The sequence below is a fragment of the Hyalella azteca genome, unplaced genomic scaffold (assembly GCF_000764305.2).
Source record: "Hyalella azteca isolate HAZT.00-mixed unplaced genomic scaffold, Hazt_2.0.2 contig5048, whole genome shotgun sequence".
Classification (NCBI taxonomy): Eukaryota; Metazoa; Arthropoda; class Malacostraca; order Amphipoda; family Hyalellidae; genus Hyalella; species Hyalella azteca.
In genome coordinates this window covers 1-18,185 of record NW_025935252.1, presented here as the reverse complement: position 1 = coordinate 18,185, position 18,185 = coordinate 1, and the positions used below count along the sequence as shown (strand labels likewise).

Sequence of the window (18,185 nt, the reverse complement as noted above, 5' to 3'; positions counted from 1 at the left end):
ACTACACTGTTTAACACACTACCCTATATTCACTACCTCCACTTCACCATTTCCACACAATACCCTGCAATTTCCACCTTACACCCTCCACAATTCACCCAATATTCACTATACACTACCTTATCTACACTCCACTGCACCATTTCTGCTCTACACCCTCCACACTTCACCCAATATTCACTACACACTACCTTATCTACACTCCACTCTTACATTTCTACACTACACCCTCATAAAAACTGTCTGGCTTCAGAGGCGTCAGTTCGATTCCATCTCTGGGCCCTATAGGACAAATTGGTTGCGGGAGCAAATGTTTCCAATATGCCTTTGGGCTCCGGAAACAGAAACAAATGGCAATTTAAAAAACATATTCGACTTTGAATGAGAAGAAGCTCATCTCATTGTGGTTGGTTGGACCACAGACATTTCAGGTAGCTTGAGCAGCGCCAAAGGAGGGACAGAAAGAGGCCTTTAATAATGAATTCACGAACACGTCAATGCAGGTTCAACAAACTTTGCAGATCCTCGCAACGCAGACACGAAAAGAAAAAAAATGCTGTCGCTCCCAGGCAAGGACATCACTCTACAGTGGAGTGAAGAATTTGTCCTGAAATTTCTCTCTATGACTTCGGAATATTTAATCATTAAGAAAGTAATGTTCTAATGACTCGGCTTCCATACCATGGCGAAGTGCACTGCATACCTGAGAGGGTAAATTTGACGTGCTCCTGCGAGACTACCATCTTGCGTGACCCGCTGCACCAGCTGTTCTTGGCCAGACAGACGAGCGCAACCATGGACGAGCGTGCGTCAAATGGCGGTGGCGTGCCACTGTGCTAGTTGAGTTTCCACTTCGTTGGAGTGGAACTACATTAAAAAAATTCTGTACTTGCATGAAAATAATGTATGTTCATGTTTGGAAATTCAAGAGAATCCCGGTTAGCGCTTTTATTTCATTAAGTACGCGATAGGGAAATCAGGTAATAGAAATGAATATTCGTGCGGTTCTGTCATCTGCGAATTGATTTAATAGAGATGAAAGTAGCACTGGAGCTTGTCTTAGAATCTATCCAGGTATTCGTGGTCGAACCGTTTGCATCATACTAACATAGGTAAATACTTTTTGTTTACCACCATTGAATTCCCGGTCTAACAGAATTCGAAATAAATCTTTAAGACGGACTGTTTTATCTCTGTTCCCCAGACTTCTCTCATTTTCTAAACAAAACAATCTGTTCTTACACGCACAGGCGACAAGAGTGCCGGCACCAATAAACGACAAGTGAGTGAAGTGACGTCAGAGAAAAGGGTGGGTGAGGCTGTGGGGTGCGAAAAGAGAAGCCAGGCTGCCAGCGAGTGCGAGCTGCCTGCCAAGCCTGTGCTGACTGCTGACGCTAGATGGCCATTAGACGCTGTGGGTGGTGGATGTGTGCAGGTCGAGCTCGTGTCTGAGGTTGTGCCTCAACCGTCGTACTCTTATTGTGAACGAGGTGATCGTGATTCGTGAAGTAGAAGAAAAATTACTCAAAGACCAATGATCATGTTGCCTCAGTGTTTAATTATACCGTGATTACTTTTGTTTCATTTTGTTACTGATGTTGTGTACACAGATGCCGACAACAAATCATAAAGCATAGTTGCTGTTGAAGTGTACCTTCGCTCGACATGTCGCAAAGTACAAGTTTAAAGGTAACCAACTAAAATCTATGCCTTCCAACCCAAGTTGAGTAGATACATTTTCGATCGCTAAAATATCCTGGTAAGTAAATACTTGGGTATTAGTTGACTTTTATTGATGAAATAAACGATTGGTATCAATGTCTCTTAATCATTTTGGAAAGAAGTTTCCTCTTAGGCTAGTACAAATATTTTCATGATTCGGTCGCCGACACGCGTGTTGAGAGACTTGCTTCCGGTGTTGTGGCTTGCTTATTTGCTCACGATTTAACGTTTACGCATATTACAATGTTGCTTTATGCTTGGGTCTTTAGTCATTGAGAATTGAGATTCAACTTCATCCAGTGTCGTGACTCGTGACTTAGTCGTGACTCGTGAGCATGTTTTAATGAGCAATTCACAAAAAGAAAATACGCGGAATGAGGTCTTAATTCCGCTAAGATTTTAACTATCCAAAACTATAGAAGCTACCTAGGTACTAACCCAAACATCAATCATAGGCTTCTAACTGCCTTACCAAATATACTCAAATGTCCTCGTCGTCACCGAACGCTTGTGAATGAATCCGTTCATTCGTTTGTATGTGTTCGCATTCGGAATCGGACCGATTACTGGATTTAGGATAGAATGAAGTAAGGTATGTTAACTTCTACTTAATAACCATGTTTCAAGTTTCTCGGGTCCCTTTTCTTTCTACTCATATAATTCTTATTCATTAATAATAATAATAATTAATGGAAATTTCTTATCCTTATCCTGCTAATGGTGCCTCACGTAGTGCTATCTGTTAATAATCATAAATAAAATGGTATTAATATTGCTTTTAATATTATTATTTATTTTGATAGGTACTTGACTAACTAGTGTAAGCAGTAAGATCAACGCGGTTAATTTCTATCACCGTCCCGCAAAGTTTGGCAAGGCGAAAATGTCATAATATCCTTATGGTACCTAACTCAAAGCCCTGTTCAGGAGTTAGCTGCGAATAAAGCCTGCGATAATGGCTGTGATGTCTACCTGACAACAGCTTTTTATTCTAATAATTGACTCGGTGTCAAATGTAGATTTGTGACTTTTTTCATCTTGCTAGTGAGTAGTGAGCACGGTTTCTCGCTGAATTCAAATTAACGAGGTTCGATGTTTATCCGGCTGGTCATTTGTCGAGCTCGGAAGGGTATATATAAGTATAATTTAGTATACATATTCAGCAGGGTCAAATTACAAGAGTTAGGATTTACATATATTTGTTTGCAATAACTTATTCAACTCTAAAATATACCTTAATTCGTTAATATTCAAACTTGTTCAATGGCTTGAGAAACCTGAGTATTGGTCTCCCGTTGATTCCACGAGTTCGGGATCGCTACAGATATTGAACCTAACTAAGTTAGTCTTCTATCTATCAAGAGAAATCAATGTAGTGCCCTTTGAAACGCTTATAGCCTTATACGAAAAACCCTAAAGGGCTGAAGAGGTCTTGGTTGTCGTTGGCTGGAGCCGTGTGGCTGTCGTAATAAATTTTTCCCTACTAACTCTTACGATTTCTAAGAATATTATTAAAATCGATATAATTAGGCAGGAAAATTTTCACGATCTATTTTGTACCTCAAATGATGTTAGCAAGCTTGCCAGCGTTGGTGCCATACATATTTAAGCATAATTTAAAATAGCCCACTGCCTACGTGTGTGTGTTTTTTTATTTTATTTTTTACTTATTTTTGGAGACTATTGAGAGATTTCTTATAGTGCTGCTGTGAATTCAAGTTGAGAAAGATTAGTTATAATACTGTATGTATCATAAGTATTATGATTTTTTATAAGTTCTGAGCAATTAGCTTTAAAAAGCACCCCAAGCGGAAGAAGCTAGACTAACACTATACGAGAGACAGAATTTTGACATCACTACCACCCGGAAACATTTTAAATACCATCCAGAGATTGTTTGAACACTTCAAACGCATGCAGTTCGAAAATCCGGGTTAGTTGATATATATGCAACAATTTCTCTAAACTCGCTTCAATTGGCTCTAAATATGAACGTTGAGCGACTTTAATTGGTTATCAATGTAAAAATAATGTAGGAAAATTTCCAGCTAAATCTTTATCGTTTTTTTTTTTGCATTATCGTCAGCACAATTTATTTCTGACGGATTACTCATTTCCAAAGTTCCTATACATTAAGCCTGCTGTTTTTTTTTTAATTTTTTTTTATCATTGAAAGCAAGAAATTTGAAGCCTTGTATCTCAAGGAAGTAACAAACTCATTCTATATATTGTAGACAAATTGTGGATATCATTTAATAGCTTTTAGCATCTATGTTCTGCTATCTTATGTATATTCTACGGTGTATGAACGCATAGTCTCAAGTAGCCTATACGTACATTACCCAAGTGTAAGTCTAATTTTTAACTTTAGTGGTATCGGTGCCAACGACTTAGCTAAACTATGCCCCCCGGCTGGTAAGTACCGCCTGACGCGATAATAAGTCTTCATTTGACAACTTGGGGTATGTGGGTGCCAAGTTTACTGTTGAGAATGCCCTGGGCACGCGACGGATGCACCATTTGCTGCCAAATTCTTCGTTTATTAGAGCAAATATTCTTGATTCTGACGCCATAGGATCTATTTTTGTGCCAAAGTACTCTTATGTTCATGTCGCCAACCCTTCGCTCTACAAGTTAACTACTTCCTTTCTTAGTTCATTATTAATATGCAAATTCAACTTGATACTTGAATACAAAGAGTTTCTTATTTTGTAAAAATATACTTGGTTCATCGTTTGTACGATGTAACCCCAAGTGCACAACTAGTAAGAGCAAGAGACACAAGATTTTCTGCATATAACTTGCTCGATGTTAGTACTTCGAATAAATGCCTGTTTATTTTCAATTAATTCGTCTCATTATTTGTCCAAACTTAATAATCATAAATTCAAAATTATCCCCGTTCTTACGCATTTAACTATCAACTGCATACATTCAGTTGTTAAATGGGGAAAAATACAACATTTTATAAGTATTTGTATTACAGGATCGCTACTCGACGTGCAGTTCGTTGCGCAGGCCTCTTTGAAGTTCGGATCTCCCCCCCCTCCCCCTCCCTCCCATCGTGGCCGTTCTACTCAGGATGACTTGAAAGTTCACGGACTATAAAGCAAATCTCCTGTAACTTCATTTACTGCGAAGCTCTGACTAAAATTTCTGACAAAAAAGTGTCGAATGAAGTTATTTTCTGAACCAGTGTGACATTGAATGGAAATTATATTTGAATATGTGTTCAAATATGTGTTAAGCGTTTAAATATTATGCGTTTGAAAATGAAGCCTGTTGATGAGCGCTACGTTTGTTGCGGATTTGTAGGCTATTGTTTGTTATCAATTTGAATTTTAATTTTAGATCGAATTATTCACGAACATTAGGATGGACTGACTGGTTCAAAGAAAATCTTCAAGATTGCTTCACTGCCTCTTGGATGTGACAGGTAGCATCGACGAGCAATGACTGCGTCAGAATCGTTAAATACCTCGCGAAAGTGTTTGGATATGGCGGTATATTTTAGTAAATAATATGATTTTAATACAGCCTGAGAAATGTAACTGTCCAAATAGATGACAGAGCGAAAGATTAGATAGTTTTTCTAAAAAATTAAGGCTTGTTGCCGGAAAACCATTACACAGAATCGACTAAAGACATACGCCAAGTGTAGGAGTCAGTAGGACTGTTGAGAAATGCCATGGGACGGTATTGTTTGTTATGTGTTTAGCGTTAAGTGAGATTAGGGACAGCAAATTGTGGTAAACTGCTAAAAACTGCTCACAGTTTCTCTAATGAAATTTTCGTGTTAGTTCGATTTCTGTAGTTGCGAGCCTCAGTATTGAGATCAGTATTACGATGTGGAATGACAAGAAGGTATAAATCTTCAGTGAATTAAGATTCACGTAGGCGTGAAGATATATGTCAACCGGAAATAATGCATGAAATAAAATTCTCTTTGAAATTCATGTTCCACTGCCAACGACCTTCCACGCGAGCCCGTGCACAAAACCTGTTGGTGCCGTGAGACGTGCGCGGCATCGTACGTGTACAGGTTCCTGTCCCGTTTGGTGTGGTCACAATCATTAACGTATAGGTAAATCCACTTCTTACGATCATGATTCTAAGAGCATCCTTGCTTGCCACGTGATCTGAATTGTGAAAAAAACATTCCTGCATGATGTTTAATTATGATCGTTGGTGTTCTACATGCTTCCATGAATACCCTATGGTGCTTTCATGTTGATCCACTTTTTTTTTGTTGAGACAGCGTGTGAGTTTAAATACCCATCATAATGCTTCTGAAACTGCAACTTATAAATACTATTGTGAATACTGTACGTACTAATGTGTGAACTCTGCTCTGACGCTGCAACGCTCCATAATAATCATAGTAAATTATAACCTCAAACATTACCTATGATCGGGAGGATGACCTTCTGCCTACAAATACATTAAGCGTGTTATACAACAGCTTTTTTGGGTCCCCATGACGATGATAAGTTACTTGATTGCTGCCCCGAGCTGGTGGCTCTGCATTGTTACCTGACGACTTCGTCTGGAGACTCCGACTCCTTGACTGGACTCCTGCAGAAGGAAGAGCTCGAGTATGGGGAGCAGCTGCTCATCGTCCCAGTCCGTCAAAGATGACACCTCAGTCAGGAGCGAAGAGTGAGTACACTTGATGAGTTGCGAAACATTCAAATACGTTTCGTGTTTTCGATGGATAAAGTTGGCGGTGACTTCGTAAAGTGCAATTTTGACAAAGATGACACCTCAGTCAGGAGCGAAGAGTGAGTACACTTGATGAGTTGCGAAACATTCAAGTACGAAATTACATTTTTGTGTTTTCGATGGATAAAGTTGGCGGTGACTTCTTTCAGTGCAATTTTAGATGTTGAAAAATTTTTTTTAGAGTAAATGAGTAATTCAAATGAGTAAGAAGCCAAGTTTCAAGGAAGCCTCACTTCCAGAAGCCAAATTAATACCCACCGGAAGCATTTTGAGTGTCAAATAATCGGGTTACTGACAGGCTAATTTTTTTGTTAGGTTTATAATGTGGCTTCCATTATTAACCAAACGAGATCAAAAAATATATCAGACGCCAAGCTCGGGTGATCTTCATTGAGCGGAAGCCCTAGGGACTTGATAGGTTTTCCACAATTTTTAGCGACGCACCTATCGTGCGTTCGGTTTAAAAAATAAATCTAATCATTTCTTAAGTAGACAAAATCCAGCCGTTTCATTTGCATCTAACCGTCATGAATTTCATGTTTCTTCATGTAAAGATTTATCTCTAAAAGCATTCGTGCACCATACCATTCATGTGCCACATGTAAGCCCAGCATAACTGATACGTCGATTTACATTCATAAGGGAATATGCTACTATTTTCATTAGCATGTTAGGTTTTTAATTGCTTCATTGGTGCCGCGGATGTGAAGTTAACTAAGTTAACTGCAACCTGGCATCAAGTTATCGGAAGCGTGCTTTCTTGTATGATTGCTATAATTAACTTAAATATGTTTTACCGGTTAACTTCAACACCAATGACAGTTTTAGAAACACTCCATTGCCTGTTTATAACTGCGAGCAATTTAGTTTTCATTTTCTAATCAAAAGATGTAATCAATCAAATGATCCGACAATTTTCCTGTATAATCTGTTTTTCTTTAACTACCATAATTTCATAATATAAAGTACATAGTTTTAAGATGAATTGACGGATTTTTTTTCCATTTTCCAGCTTGGCGATGGACGCAGCGTGAGTATGACTTGTTCCGTTGCGAACGGTCGCGGTGGCTGTACGTTAAGACATTCGATTGCTCTGAGTGTACCGACACCTACTCGTACAAGCGTAGCGTGTGCCGACAAGCGATCCCGAGACTTTCATTACTTCCATTAACATGATAACTATTTTAAAACTAGCATACTAGATGACCATTATTCCTTTAGTCCCGAATGTCGATTATCTCACTAGTCCTCGTTGAGCATAAGTCCGCTACCTACTCCTGTGACTAGTAGTCCACTAGACCTAGTAGGCTAGTAGGTACCTCTTTGTCCACTAGTCCCAGTTGACCATTAGTTTCCACATTAGTGTCATTAGATTATTCATTAGCACCCTTACTTCCCACATTAGTAGAATTAGTTTTTCCCCCATTAGTAGAATTAGTTTTCCCCCATTAGTAGAATTAGTTTTCCCCCATTAGTAGAATTAGTTTTCCCCCATTAGTAGAATTAGTTTTCCCCCATGAGTAGAATTAGTTTTCCCCATTAGTAGAATTAGTTTTCCCCCATTAGTAGAATTAGTTTTCCCCCATTAGTAGAATTAGTTTTTCCCCATTAGTAGAATTAGTTTTTCCCCATTAGCTCAATTAGTTTTTCCCCCTTTAGTAGAATTCGTTTTTCCCCCATTAGTAGAATTCGTTTTTCCCCCATTAGTAGAATTCGTTTTTCCCCCCATTAGTAGAATTAGTTTTTCCCCCATTAGTAGAATTAGTTTTTCCCCATTTGCTCAATTAGTTTTACCCCCATTAGTAGAATGCATCCTTGAGTGACTGTCGCATCCTTGGCTGACTGTAGCATCCTTGACTGACTGTAGCATCCTTGGCTGACTGTTGCATCCTTGACTGACTGTAGCATCCTTGGCTGACTGTAGCATCCTTGGCTGACTGTCGAATCCTTGACTGACAGTTGCATCCTTGACTTACTGTAGCATCCTTGACTGACTGTCGCGTCCTTGACTGACTATCGCATCCTTGACTGACTATCGCATCCTTGACTGACTATCGCATCCTTGACTGACAGTTGCATCCTTGACTGACAGTTGCATCCTTGACTTACTGTAGCATTCTTGACTGACTGTTGCATCCTTGACTGACTGTTGCATCCTTGGCTGACTGTCGATCCTTGACTGACTGTTGCATCCTTGACTGACTCGCATCCTTGACTGGTTGTCGCATCCTTGACTGACTGTCGTATCCTTGACTGACTGTAGCATCCTTGGCTGACTGTCGCATCCTTGACTGACTGTCGCATCCTTGGCTGACTGTTGCATCCTTGACTGACTGTCGCATCCTTGACTGACTGTCGTATCCTTGACTGACTGTAGCATCCTTGACTGACTGTAGCATCCTTGACTTACTGTTGCATCATTTACTGACTGTCGCATCATTGACTGACTGTCGCATTCTTGACTGATTGTCGCATCCTTGACTGACTGTTGCATCCTTGACTGACTGTCGCATCCTTGACTGACTGTCGCATCCCTGACTGACTGTAGCATCCTTGACTGACTGTCGCATCCTTGACTGACTGTCGCATCCTTGACTGACTGTCGCATCCTTGACTGACTATCGCATCCTTGACTGACTGTCGCATCCTTGGCTGACTGTAGCATCCTTGACTGACTGTCGCATCCTTGACTGACTGTCGCATCCTTGACTGACTGTCNCAAAAATTGACTTCTCCCTCCACTCATCCAAGAAGCAAGACCTTCCACCCACAGCTTGGCAAGCTTGCTTTGCGGACCTCCTCCTCAAGTACCCATCCCACTCACCAGTCTACTGTGATGGCTCAAAGACCACCAATCAAACAGCAGCCGGTGTTTGGTCACAAACATTCTCTCTAATGGCAAGACTAAACAGAGAAAATTCCATCTTCACAGCTGAACTTACTGCCATCTACTATGCTTTGATGTACCTGAAAGATAAGGAGGGATCCTATCTTCTGGCCTCGGATTCTCTCAGCTCTCTGAGAGCACTGCAGCTGTCTCTTATACACATCTAGATGTGTATAAGAGACAGGTGCAGGTAGTGGTGATGGTGAGTGCAGGCTGTGGTGATGGTGAGTGCAGGTAGTGGTGATTGTGTGTGATGATGGTGAGTGCAGGCAGTGGGGATTGTGTGTGATGATGTTAAGTCATGAATTGACTTGAAGTAATATTTACACAAATACTTGGGAATACTTACCGCGTAGTATTATAATACTAGGCACTTATAAGTATTTAATATATTCCTTTTATATTCGTTGCACTGCTTCAATCACATGGGAGACTCGACTATTGCTCCCAGAGCAATAGACCTAGAGACTTAAGAATAACTATTGCATAGCAAAATAACACTATATATGCAATCTTGCATAGCATAATAACTATGCAATCTTGCATAGCATAATAACTATGCAATATTGCATAGCATAATAACTATGCTATATTGCATAGCATAATAATAAGTTGCACTGCTTCATTCACAAGCGCCTTTGGACTAAATATTCCTGCTAGTACACCGCTCAGACGTACCGTAGCTCATTATCATGTTGCTGCAAATGCCGTCATCATACCTGCCCTGAATCAACAAGTGCTTCACTTCATCCATTCACAAAGTTTACACTCGCATTCCTGCAGTCCTTTTAAAGCGTGTTTAATTATAACCGCTCGTGACGAACATGATATTCTTCATTTTCTGGCCTCCGCTGACATTTTAGGCTCCATTTTTATTTGTTAAATCAGGGTCTTTTGTAAGGATAGACCTCAGTGTCCTTTTTGTCGCGCCGCGGGACGGTTATACGTTCCTTCGTGTCTTCTCTGTCCCTGACCGATCATCATTGTGTTTTGTGTTTAATTCACCGAATATAAAGTAAAAATTATCTAGTAGTGATAAGCTGTGTGATGGTTTGATTTTGCTCGCAATTTATTTAGCAAATTCAGAATACATCACGATGACGAGTTGAACTGAATCTATAATCGAGTCAGCCGTAAGGCAGAATCTATAATCGTGTCATAACCGAGCGTCGCTCCGTTCTAACTGCAAGAATTATAGCTTCCCTCGCCAATTTTCGGGAGATCCTAACGGACTTTTCTTCGCTACGTTTCTTCACTTTTGACTCCAAACTTCATTAATTTTCTTACTGTGTTAGTGTGTTTGTGTTCTAGATTTATCGAACTGACGATGGAGCTGGTCTCCGAAACATTTTCAATAGAGAAATGCTGAATTTTTGTGGAGTTTTCTTCGCTTTTAAATTTCTAGTGAATCGGCGATTCAAGCAATCTAGTGACATTTTCACTACGTATCTTTAATTTTCCTTAAGCAATCATTATTCTAATGAACATTTTCCTATCGTATATTGCCGGCGCAAAGTAATGTTGCACGAAAATTGCCGATGCTGGTCTCTTAACTGCGCCGTCCTGCGTAATTAACTAAACCTAATTGAATTTAAACTCAACTTAGTTCCTGGAACCACTTGTTGTCAAGTTTATTTAGTAAAAAATTTCTGTCATGTAAAATCCACGGAATATATGTCTAAAATTTCATTAATTTCAACTAGGTTTGAATTTCTTCATTCGTTTGAAATAAATTTCGTCGGTGCGGTTCAATGGAGATGATCAAATTATAGCTAGAACCTCGAAATGATATCTTTTAATATCTTAAATTTTTGCATTCCAATACCTACTTCTCTTTGCACTTTCACTTTTAAAAATGTAAATTGTTAATAACAATTGTTCACTTTAGACACTTTGTTGAAGAGATCGTTAGAAATACGCTTTACTGTTAATCGAGGTCTCCGAAGTGTCTAGGTCTTAATTTACAAAAAGAGATCAAATTTCACTGCCCCTCAAGTCAAAAATTGGTGATTTTTCGAGCTCGACCTGCCTTAGATATGTTTTAATTTGAACCTATTTTCGATAAGTGCGCTACGAACAGGAAAATGTCAAAGCGTGGCATGTTTCAAGGCGATTTTTTTACTAATAAATGACTGATTATTACATAAAATCTAACAAAAGTATAATATATTTCATTGATATCATAAAATTGACACGTACGGTTTTGAACAACAACTAATTTGTCGCAGTGATTGTTCAGTAATCGTGAGGATACAGGCACTATGAAAAGAGCTTCTAGATTACCGTCCCTAGACGACCTAGACCTAGACCGATACCTAGGCTTCTTGCGTCGTCGGCAGCGCACGCGATCTGCGCGACGAAGCCTCGGACCTGCGCTACAGAACACGTCACTACTCATGGTGCAGGTCGCCAGCGTCTTAGTTCAGTGGTGCAGGTCGCCAGCGCCTTAGGTCAGTGGTGCAGGCAGCGTCTTAGGTCAGTGGTGCAGGTCGCCAGCGCCTTAGGTCAGTGGTGCAGGTCGCCAGCGCCTTAGGTCAGTGGTGCAGGCAGCGCCTTAGGTCAGTGGTGCAGGTCTGTCTCTTATACACATCTAGATGTGTATAAGAGACAGCCTCAGCACTGTTGCTGCTCAGCACTGTTCCTGCTCAGCACTGTTCCTGCTCAGAAGCTGTTCCTGCTCAGCACTGTTCCTGCCAAGAAGCTGTTCCTGCTCAGCACTGTTCCTGCCCAGAACTGCTCCTGCTCAGCACTGTTCCTGCCCATAACTGCTCCTGCTCAGCACTGTTCCTGCCCATAACTGCTCCTGCTCAGCACTGTTCCTGCTCTACGGATGTCTTCTCACATCCACGCAGCTGCCGGTCAGTCACGCGGTGCATGGCGGCTCAGCGGCCGCGCGGATGAAGTTATAGACGCGCTTGCTTTCCCTTGGAAATAAAGTGACGGTAGACGAGCGTCGCGCCATTGAAGCTTTCATGTCTTTTTTTATTTGCAGAAATAATGTTCTTTGTTTAACGAAGGGAAATTTAATTACCAAGAACTAGCGCTGTANCTGTCGCAGCCTTGGTTGACTGTCGCAGCCTTGGTTGACTGTCGCAGCCTTGGTTGACTGTCGCAGCCTTGGTTGACTGTCGTATCCTTGACTGACTGTCGTATCCCTGTCTCTTATACACATCTAGATGTGTATAAGAGACCATAATAAGTGTAACTATAATATAATGACATGTTATGTACTGAGCGAGTATTTCATCGAACTAGTTATTAACTTATTATAATAATGACTTGTAACCATAATAAGTGTTATAAACGGTTTGTGTGAAATTGTCTTTTAAACTACGGTATGTTATTGCCATATGTTAATTCTCTCATAGACAATTCTTGGTCAATTCTCTTATGGTCTTGCCCCAAGGTGACCACTTATTCAGATAAATAAATTAGTTAGACTGTCTAAATAGCTATGCAATTTTAGCGCTTGTGTTGGGTTCTTCGACCCACTTTGGCCTGGGATAGGCCGTATCAATGCTAATTGGAAAAAAATGTGTAACTTTTTAGACAATTAGACCCCACCATTTTTCTGACCCCACTTGTGTGTCACTATTTAGACAATTTGACCCCACCATTTTTGTGACCCCGCCTGTGTGTCACTATTTAGACAATATTACCCCACCATTTTTCTGACCCCGCCCGTGTGTCACTATTTGGATCATTTGACCCATGCTGACCCGTGCGTGTACCACAGAGGCGTGGGCGGAGGTGTCGTGTCTGGGACCACATGTGGTCCCCAAGCTGCGGGTCATGGCCCTGGCCCAGGGCTGGCACCTCAACGTCGTCTATGGGCCCGTCGCCGACGCCCGCGATGACGCGACGTTTTGCGTTACTGCTCGTGACGTCACAGACGTCGCTGAGGCTGTTCTTGCGGGTGAATTGCAACGTATTTTTGTGATAAAAAAATTTTATTGGTAAAAATTTTTCAAATTTTTGATGAAAATCATTCAAATTTTAGTTTTGATTAAAAATTTTCAAATTTTTGATGAAAATTTTTTACTTTTTTCCCAACTTTTTTTCAATTTTTCAAATTTCTGCAAATTTGATAAAAATTTAAAAATTTTCTTGATGCTTCATGGGTGCCGAACTTTTTCTACCATTAAATTGATCCTTGCTTTGTACGGTAGCTTGTACGTAGTCAAAGCATCATCGTAATAAGCAAATGTACTTTTTCGATAGAAATTACAGTACGTGGCTGTAGAGAATCTCTCGCTTTCTTGTAGCCAGAAGTATCTTTTAAATGAGCGCCAGTTAAGTTGATGAAACTCAGTATAAATCCAGCGTCTGACCTTATCATTTGCCGCTACTTATCATCCCGTTGCAGGTCACATTCGTTCTTTTGGTAGCTTATCATTAGCTGACACTGCTGTATTATTCATAGACCATTTTTTGTGTAGGTATACTTATTAAAAGCTGAGACTACTGTAGTATTCATAGACCATTTATTGTGTGTGACTTTTGTTACATCATGTCACGTCATGAATAATATGATTTTATTCGTCACCCCTGGCACTTGAGTGTTATTTTACGCTTAGCCGCAACTACATTGTAAAAACAGACGTCCGTTGATTAGGTTGATCTAAGCTCGCAATCAATTTCCTCTGTTTCTTATAATTGAATAAATTAATTGTGTATTTACGTACATTATTAAAATTTTATTACATTCGACAACCCATAGAACAACTTAAGACACTAATTCTTTATTTCTCCACAATATTCAAGCTTCGTATCATCCATCACTCATTCATGTCTCAAACCCTAGTGTTACCTCCTGCACAAATAATATCGCGATCATATTATTAAAGCTTCGTTTTACGTAACGCTCGGAAGAAGCTTCATCTTGAATAAAATAAATTTATTCATTAGGGGTATCTTATGCTCTGAAAATGTGGATGTCTGTTTAATGATTGCTTCAAACTCCCCACTTATTTCCTGTATTCCATGACAATTTCACTCTCAGTGAGTAAATTAAAAAGTAGGGTTATTTATCAGTCCTTATGGGGTAAAGGAGTATAAGAAACATAGCATAACAAAACAATGTTGTATTGTTCACGAAAGGAGCAATGGATATTAGGTAAAGATTCTCACTTGCTAAGCCTGCAATCGACATAAAAGCTTAATCTTGCATGTTGAGAAGTTAAAAAAAGTTTATGGAAGCCTTCCTTTAATGCCTTGGTTTCCAAGAATCAACCAAGACGATGTACTCGCTCAGCACCAAATGAAAAACAAAAAACTACGAATCCCAAACCCAAATTAACCATTGCCCATTGCTCAGAATTATGAGTGAGGCAAATTTTTCGAATACTTACACACTTTCTGCACGTAGCACTGATACGTTCTTTAGCCGCACCAAAGTAGGTCAGGATGACCCATTTCTGCCCAGATACGTCCTTTAGCCGCACCAAAGTAGGTCAGGATGACCCATTTCTGCACAGATATGTCCTTTTGCTGCACCAAAGTAGGTCAGGATGACCCATTTCTGCACAGATTTGTACTTTTGCCGCACCAAAGTAGGTCAGGATAAAGCATTTCGGAACAGATACGTCCTTTTGCCGCACCAATGTAGATCAGGATGACCCATTTCTGCACAGATACGTCCTTTTGCCGCACCAAAGTAGGTCAGGATGACCCATTTCTGTGAATGCTCCTGCAGGAATGTCGATGTCGGGTCCCGCGGCGTCGCAGGTTGTCCCTCAAAGCCGCGGCAAGGACTCAGGTCCTCCACCGACAGACCTGCCGTTGCTGTCGAGCTTCCCTCTGGCGGTGAGAAGGCTGCTGGAGGGCGGCGCCCTTGAGGAGACGAGTCCTGCCGAGGGCGCCACGGATGAGCGCAGCAGAAGGGAGCGCGAGCGCGGGCGCTGTGTCACCTTATATGTGTGCGCGACGCGCGGTCAGTGTTTTAATGAACAAATTATTAATTAATTTTAGGTATAATAATGACATGTAACTATAATAACTTATGTACTGAGCGAGTATTTCATTGAACAAATTAGGAATTCAGTATTATAATGAAATGTAACTATCATAAGTGTAACTATAATATAACGACATGTTATGTACTGAGTAAGTATTTCATCGAACAGATTAGGAATTTATTACAATAATGACGTGTAACTATCATAAGTGTTATGTACCGAGCGAGTATTTAATCGAACTAGTTATTAACTTATTATAATAATGACGTGTAACTATAATGAGTTTTATATACTGAACGAGTATTTTATTGAACAAATTAGGAATTTATTATAATAATGACATGTAGGTAACCATAATAAGTGTTATAAACGGTTTGTGTGGAATTGTCTTTTAAACAATATTAAATCTCTCATAGACAAGCCCTCAGTTGACCACGTATTCAGAGAAATTAATGAGACTGTCTAAATAGCTTTGCAATTTTAGCCCTTGTGTTGGGTTCTTCGAACCCACTTTGGCACGTGGTAGGCCGTATCAATGCTACTTGGAGAAAGTAGGTCTCTTTTTAGACAATTTGACCCCGCCATTTTCGTGACCCCGTCGGCGTGTCACTATTTCGACAATATGACCCCGCCATTTTTGTAACCCCACTATTGGGGTCCCAAAAATGGTCATTTGTCCCATATTGTTCCACTGTCACTATTTGGACAATTTGACCCTACCATTTTTGTGACCCCACCTGTGTGTCACTATTTAGACCATTTGACCCCACCATTTTTCTGACCCCGCTTGTGTGTCACTATTTGGACCATTTGACCCATGCTGACCCGTACGTGTCCCACAGAGGCGTGGACGGAGGTGTCGTGTCTGGGGCCACACGTGGTCCCCCAGCTGCGGGCCACGGCCCTGGCCCAGGGCTGGCACCTCAACGTCGTCTATGGACCCGTCGCCGACGCCGGCGATGACGCGACGTTTTGCGTTACTGCTCGTGACGTCACGGACGTCGCTGAGACTGTTCTTGCAGGTAAATTACAACGTATTTTCGTGATGAAAAATTTTCCTAGTGAAAATTTTTCAAATTTTTTATGAAAATTTTCTTCCCAACTTTTTTTCAATTTTTGTCCAAATTTCAAATTTGATGAAAATTTTCACATTTTTCTGGATGCTTCATGGGTGTCAAATTTTTTTCTAGCAGCAAAGTGATCCATACTTTGTACGGTAATAAGCAAATCATCGTAATAAGCAAATGTACTTTTTCGATAGAAATTAGTCAAATTACAGTACGTGGCTGTAGAGAATCTCTCGTTTTCTTGTAGCCAGACCCAGAAGTATCTTTTAAATGAACGCCAGTTAAGTTAATGAAACTCAGTTTAAATCCAGCGTCTGACCTGCGGCCATACTTTCAAAAAAAGTTAAGAGATCGTAAGTTCATCAGCCAATCATTGACGGCCTTTCAAGCAAAATCCACCAATCATAAACAAGAAAACAGTGCGTAAGTACTTACGTTCACTTAGCGAGTTTTTAAAGTATGGCTCCTTATCATTTGCTGCTACTTATCATTCCGTCGTTGCTCACATTCGTTATTTTGGTAGGTTATCATAAGCTGACACTGCTGTATTATTCATAGACCATTTTTTGTGTAGGTATACTTATTAAAAGCTGAGACTACTGTAGTATTCATAGACCATTTATTGTGTCAGTTTATTATGTTTATTATAGTTAGCTATTATGTTTATTATAGGTAGCTGTTATGTTTATTACCGGTGTAGTTAGCTATTTTCTTTATTAAAGGTAGCTGACACTACCCGGCTACCATATCATAGTTACTTATCATTATCTGTCGTATCATTCCTTACCAACCATCATACCCATAACCTTCAGGCGTGTGCCGCACCAGCGTCGTGATACCACTAGTGTTATGGCACGGACAGCTGGACAGTCCAGTCCTGCCGTCCAGCATCACTAGGACCTGTCATGCCCAGTTGCTGGACCACCTTGTCAGTGACCAGCACAAAGACCTGCTGGACAAGTGGTACCGACCTGACCATCCTGATGGCGATGACTTCTTCCTGGTACCTGCAGCGATCAACTACCCTGACATGCACGTGAGTGTTTATTAGTATACGAGTCTCTCGTATACGAGTCTCTCGTATACGAGTCTCACGTGTACAAGTCTCACGTGTACGAGTCTCATGTATACGAGTCTCACGTATACGAGTCTCGCGTATACGAGTCTCACATATACGAGTCTCGCGTATACGAGTCTCACGTATACGTATAATTATCAGTAAGATGTATAATCTGAACTATAACATTTGTCGATGCTTGAGTATAGAATTTAAAAAGGCTGCATTAACCGAAAATATGTGACGAAATTGTTGTTGGAATATATTTAACATATTTAAATTTTCCAGAGCGCTGACGCTGGAGAGCGTGACGCAGCTCGACGTCAGCTCGCTGATGACAGTCAAACGCTGATCACGGCGCTGACTGAGCACTGTCAGCAGCTGGTGCTGCCCACGCCCCTAGAGCTGGTCAGTCTACTGCTGGATCTACTGATATCATGTCCTTGACTAGCATTCTTGACTGACTGTTGCATTTTGACTGACTGTCGTATCCTTGACTGACTGTCGCAGCCTTGGCTGACTGTCGCATCCTTGACTGACTGTCGCATCTTTGACCGACTGTCGTATCCTTGACTGACTGTCGCAGCCTTGGCTGACTGTCGCAGCCTTGGTTGACTGTCGCAGCCTTGGTTGACTGTCGCAGCCTTGGTTGACTGTCGCAGCCTTGGTTGACTGTCACAGCCTTGGTTGACTGTCGCAGCCTTGGTTGACTGTCGCAGCCTTGGTTGACTGTCGCAGCCTTGGTTGACTGTCGTATCCTTGACTGACTGTCG

The 18,185-nt window shown here is 40.8% G+C and overlaps 1 protein-coding gene and 1 long non-coding RNA gene across 2 annotated transcripts; both read left to right on the top strand.

The window, feature by feature from the left end:
• The first annotated feature begins 1,412 nt into the window (after positions 1–1,412).
• On the top strand, positions 1,413–7,489 carry LOC125177804. The gene is made up of 3 exons (XR_007156668.1): positions 1,413–1,689; positions 4,709–6,381; positions 7,457–7,489. It is a non-coding gene; the product is annotated as an uncharacterized LOC125177804 (long non-coding RNA).
• Positions 7,490–12,161: 4,672 nt separating this feature from the next.
• On the top strand, positions 12,162–17,804 carry LOC125177803 (the record flags this gene model as incomplete). Its single annotated transcript, XM_047880238.1, is given in 4 exon segments — positions 12,162–12,189; positions 13,068–13,247; positions 17,168–17,391; positions 17,701–17,804. Coding segments are annotated over 4 exon segments (536 nt in total), but the record flags the coding sequence as incomplete, so codon positions are not given.
• Positions 17,805–18,185: the final 381 nt, after the last annotated feature.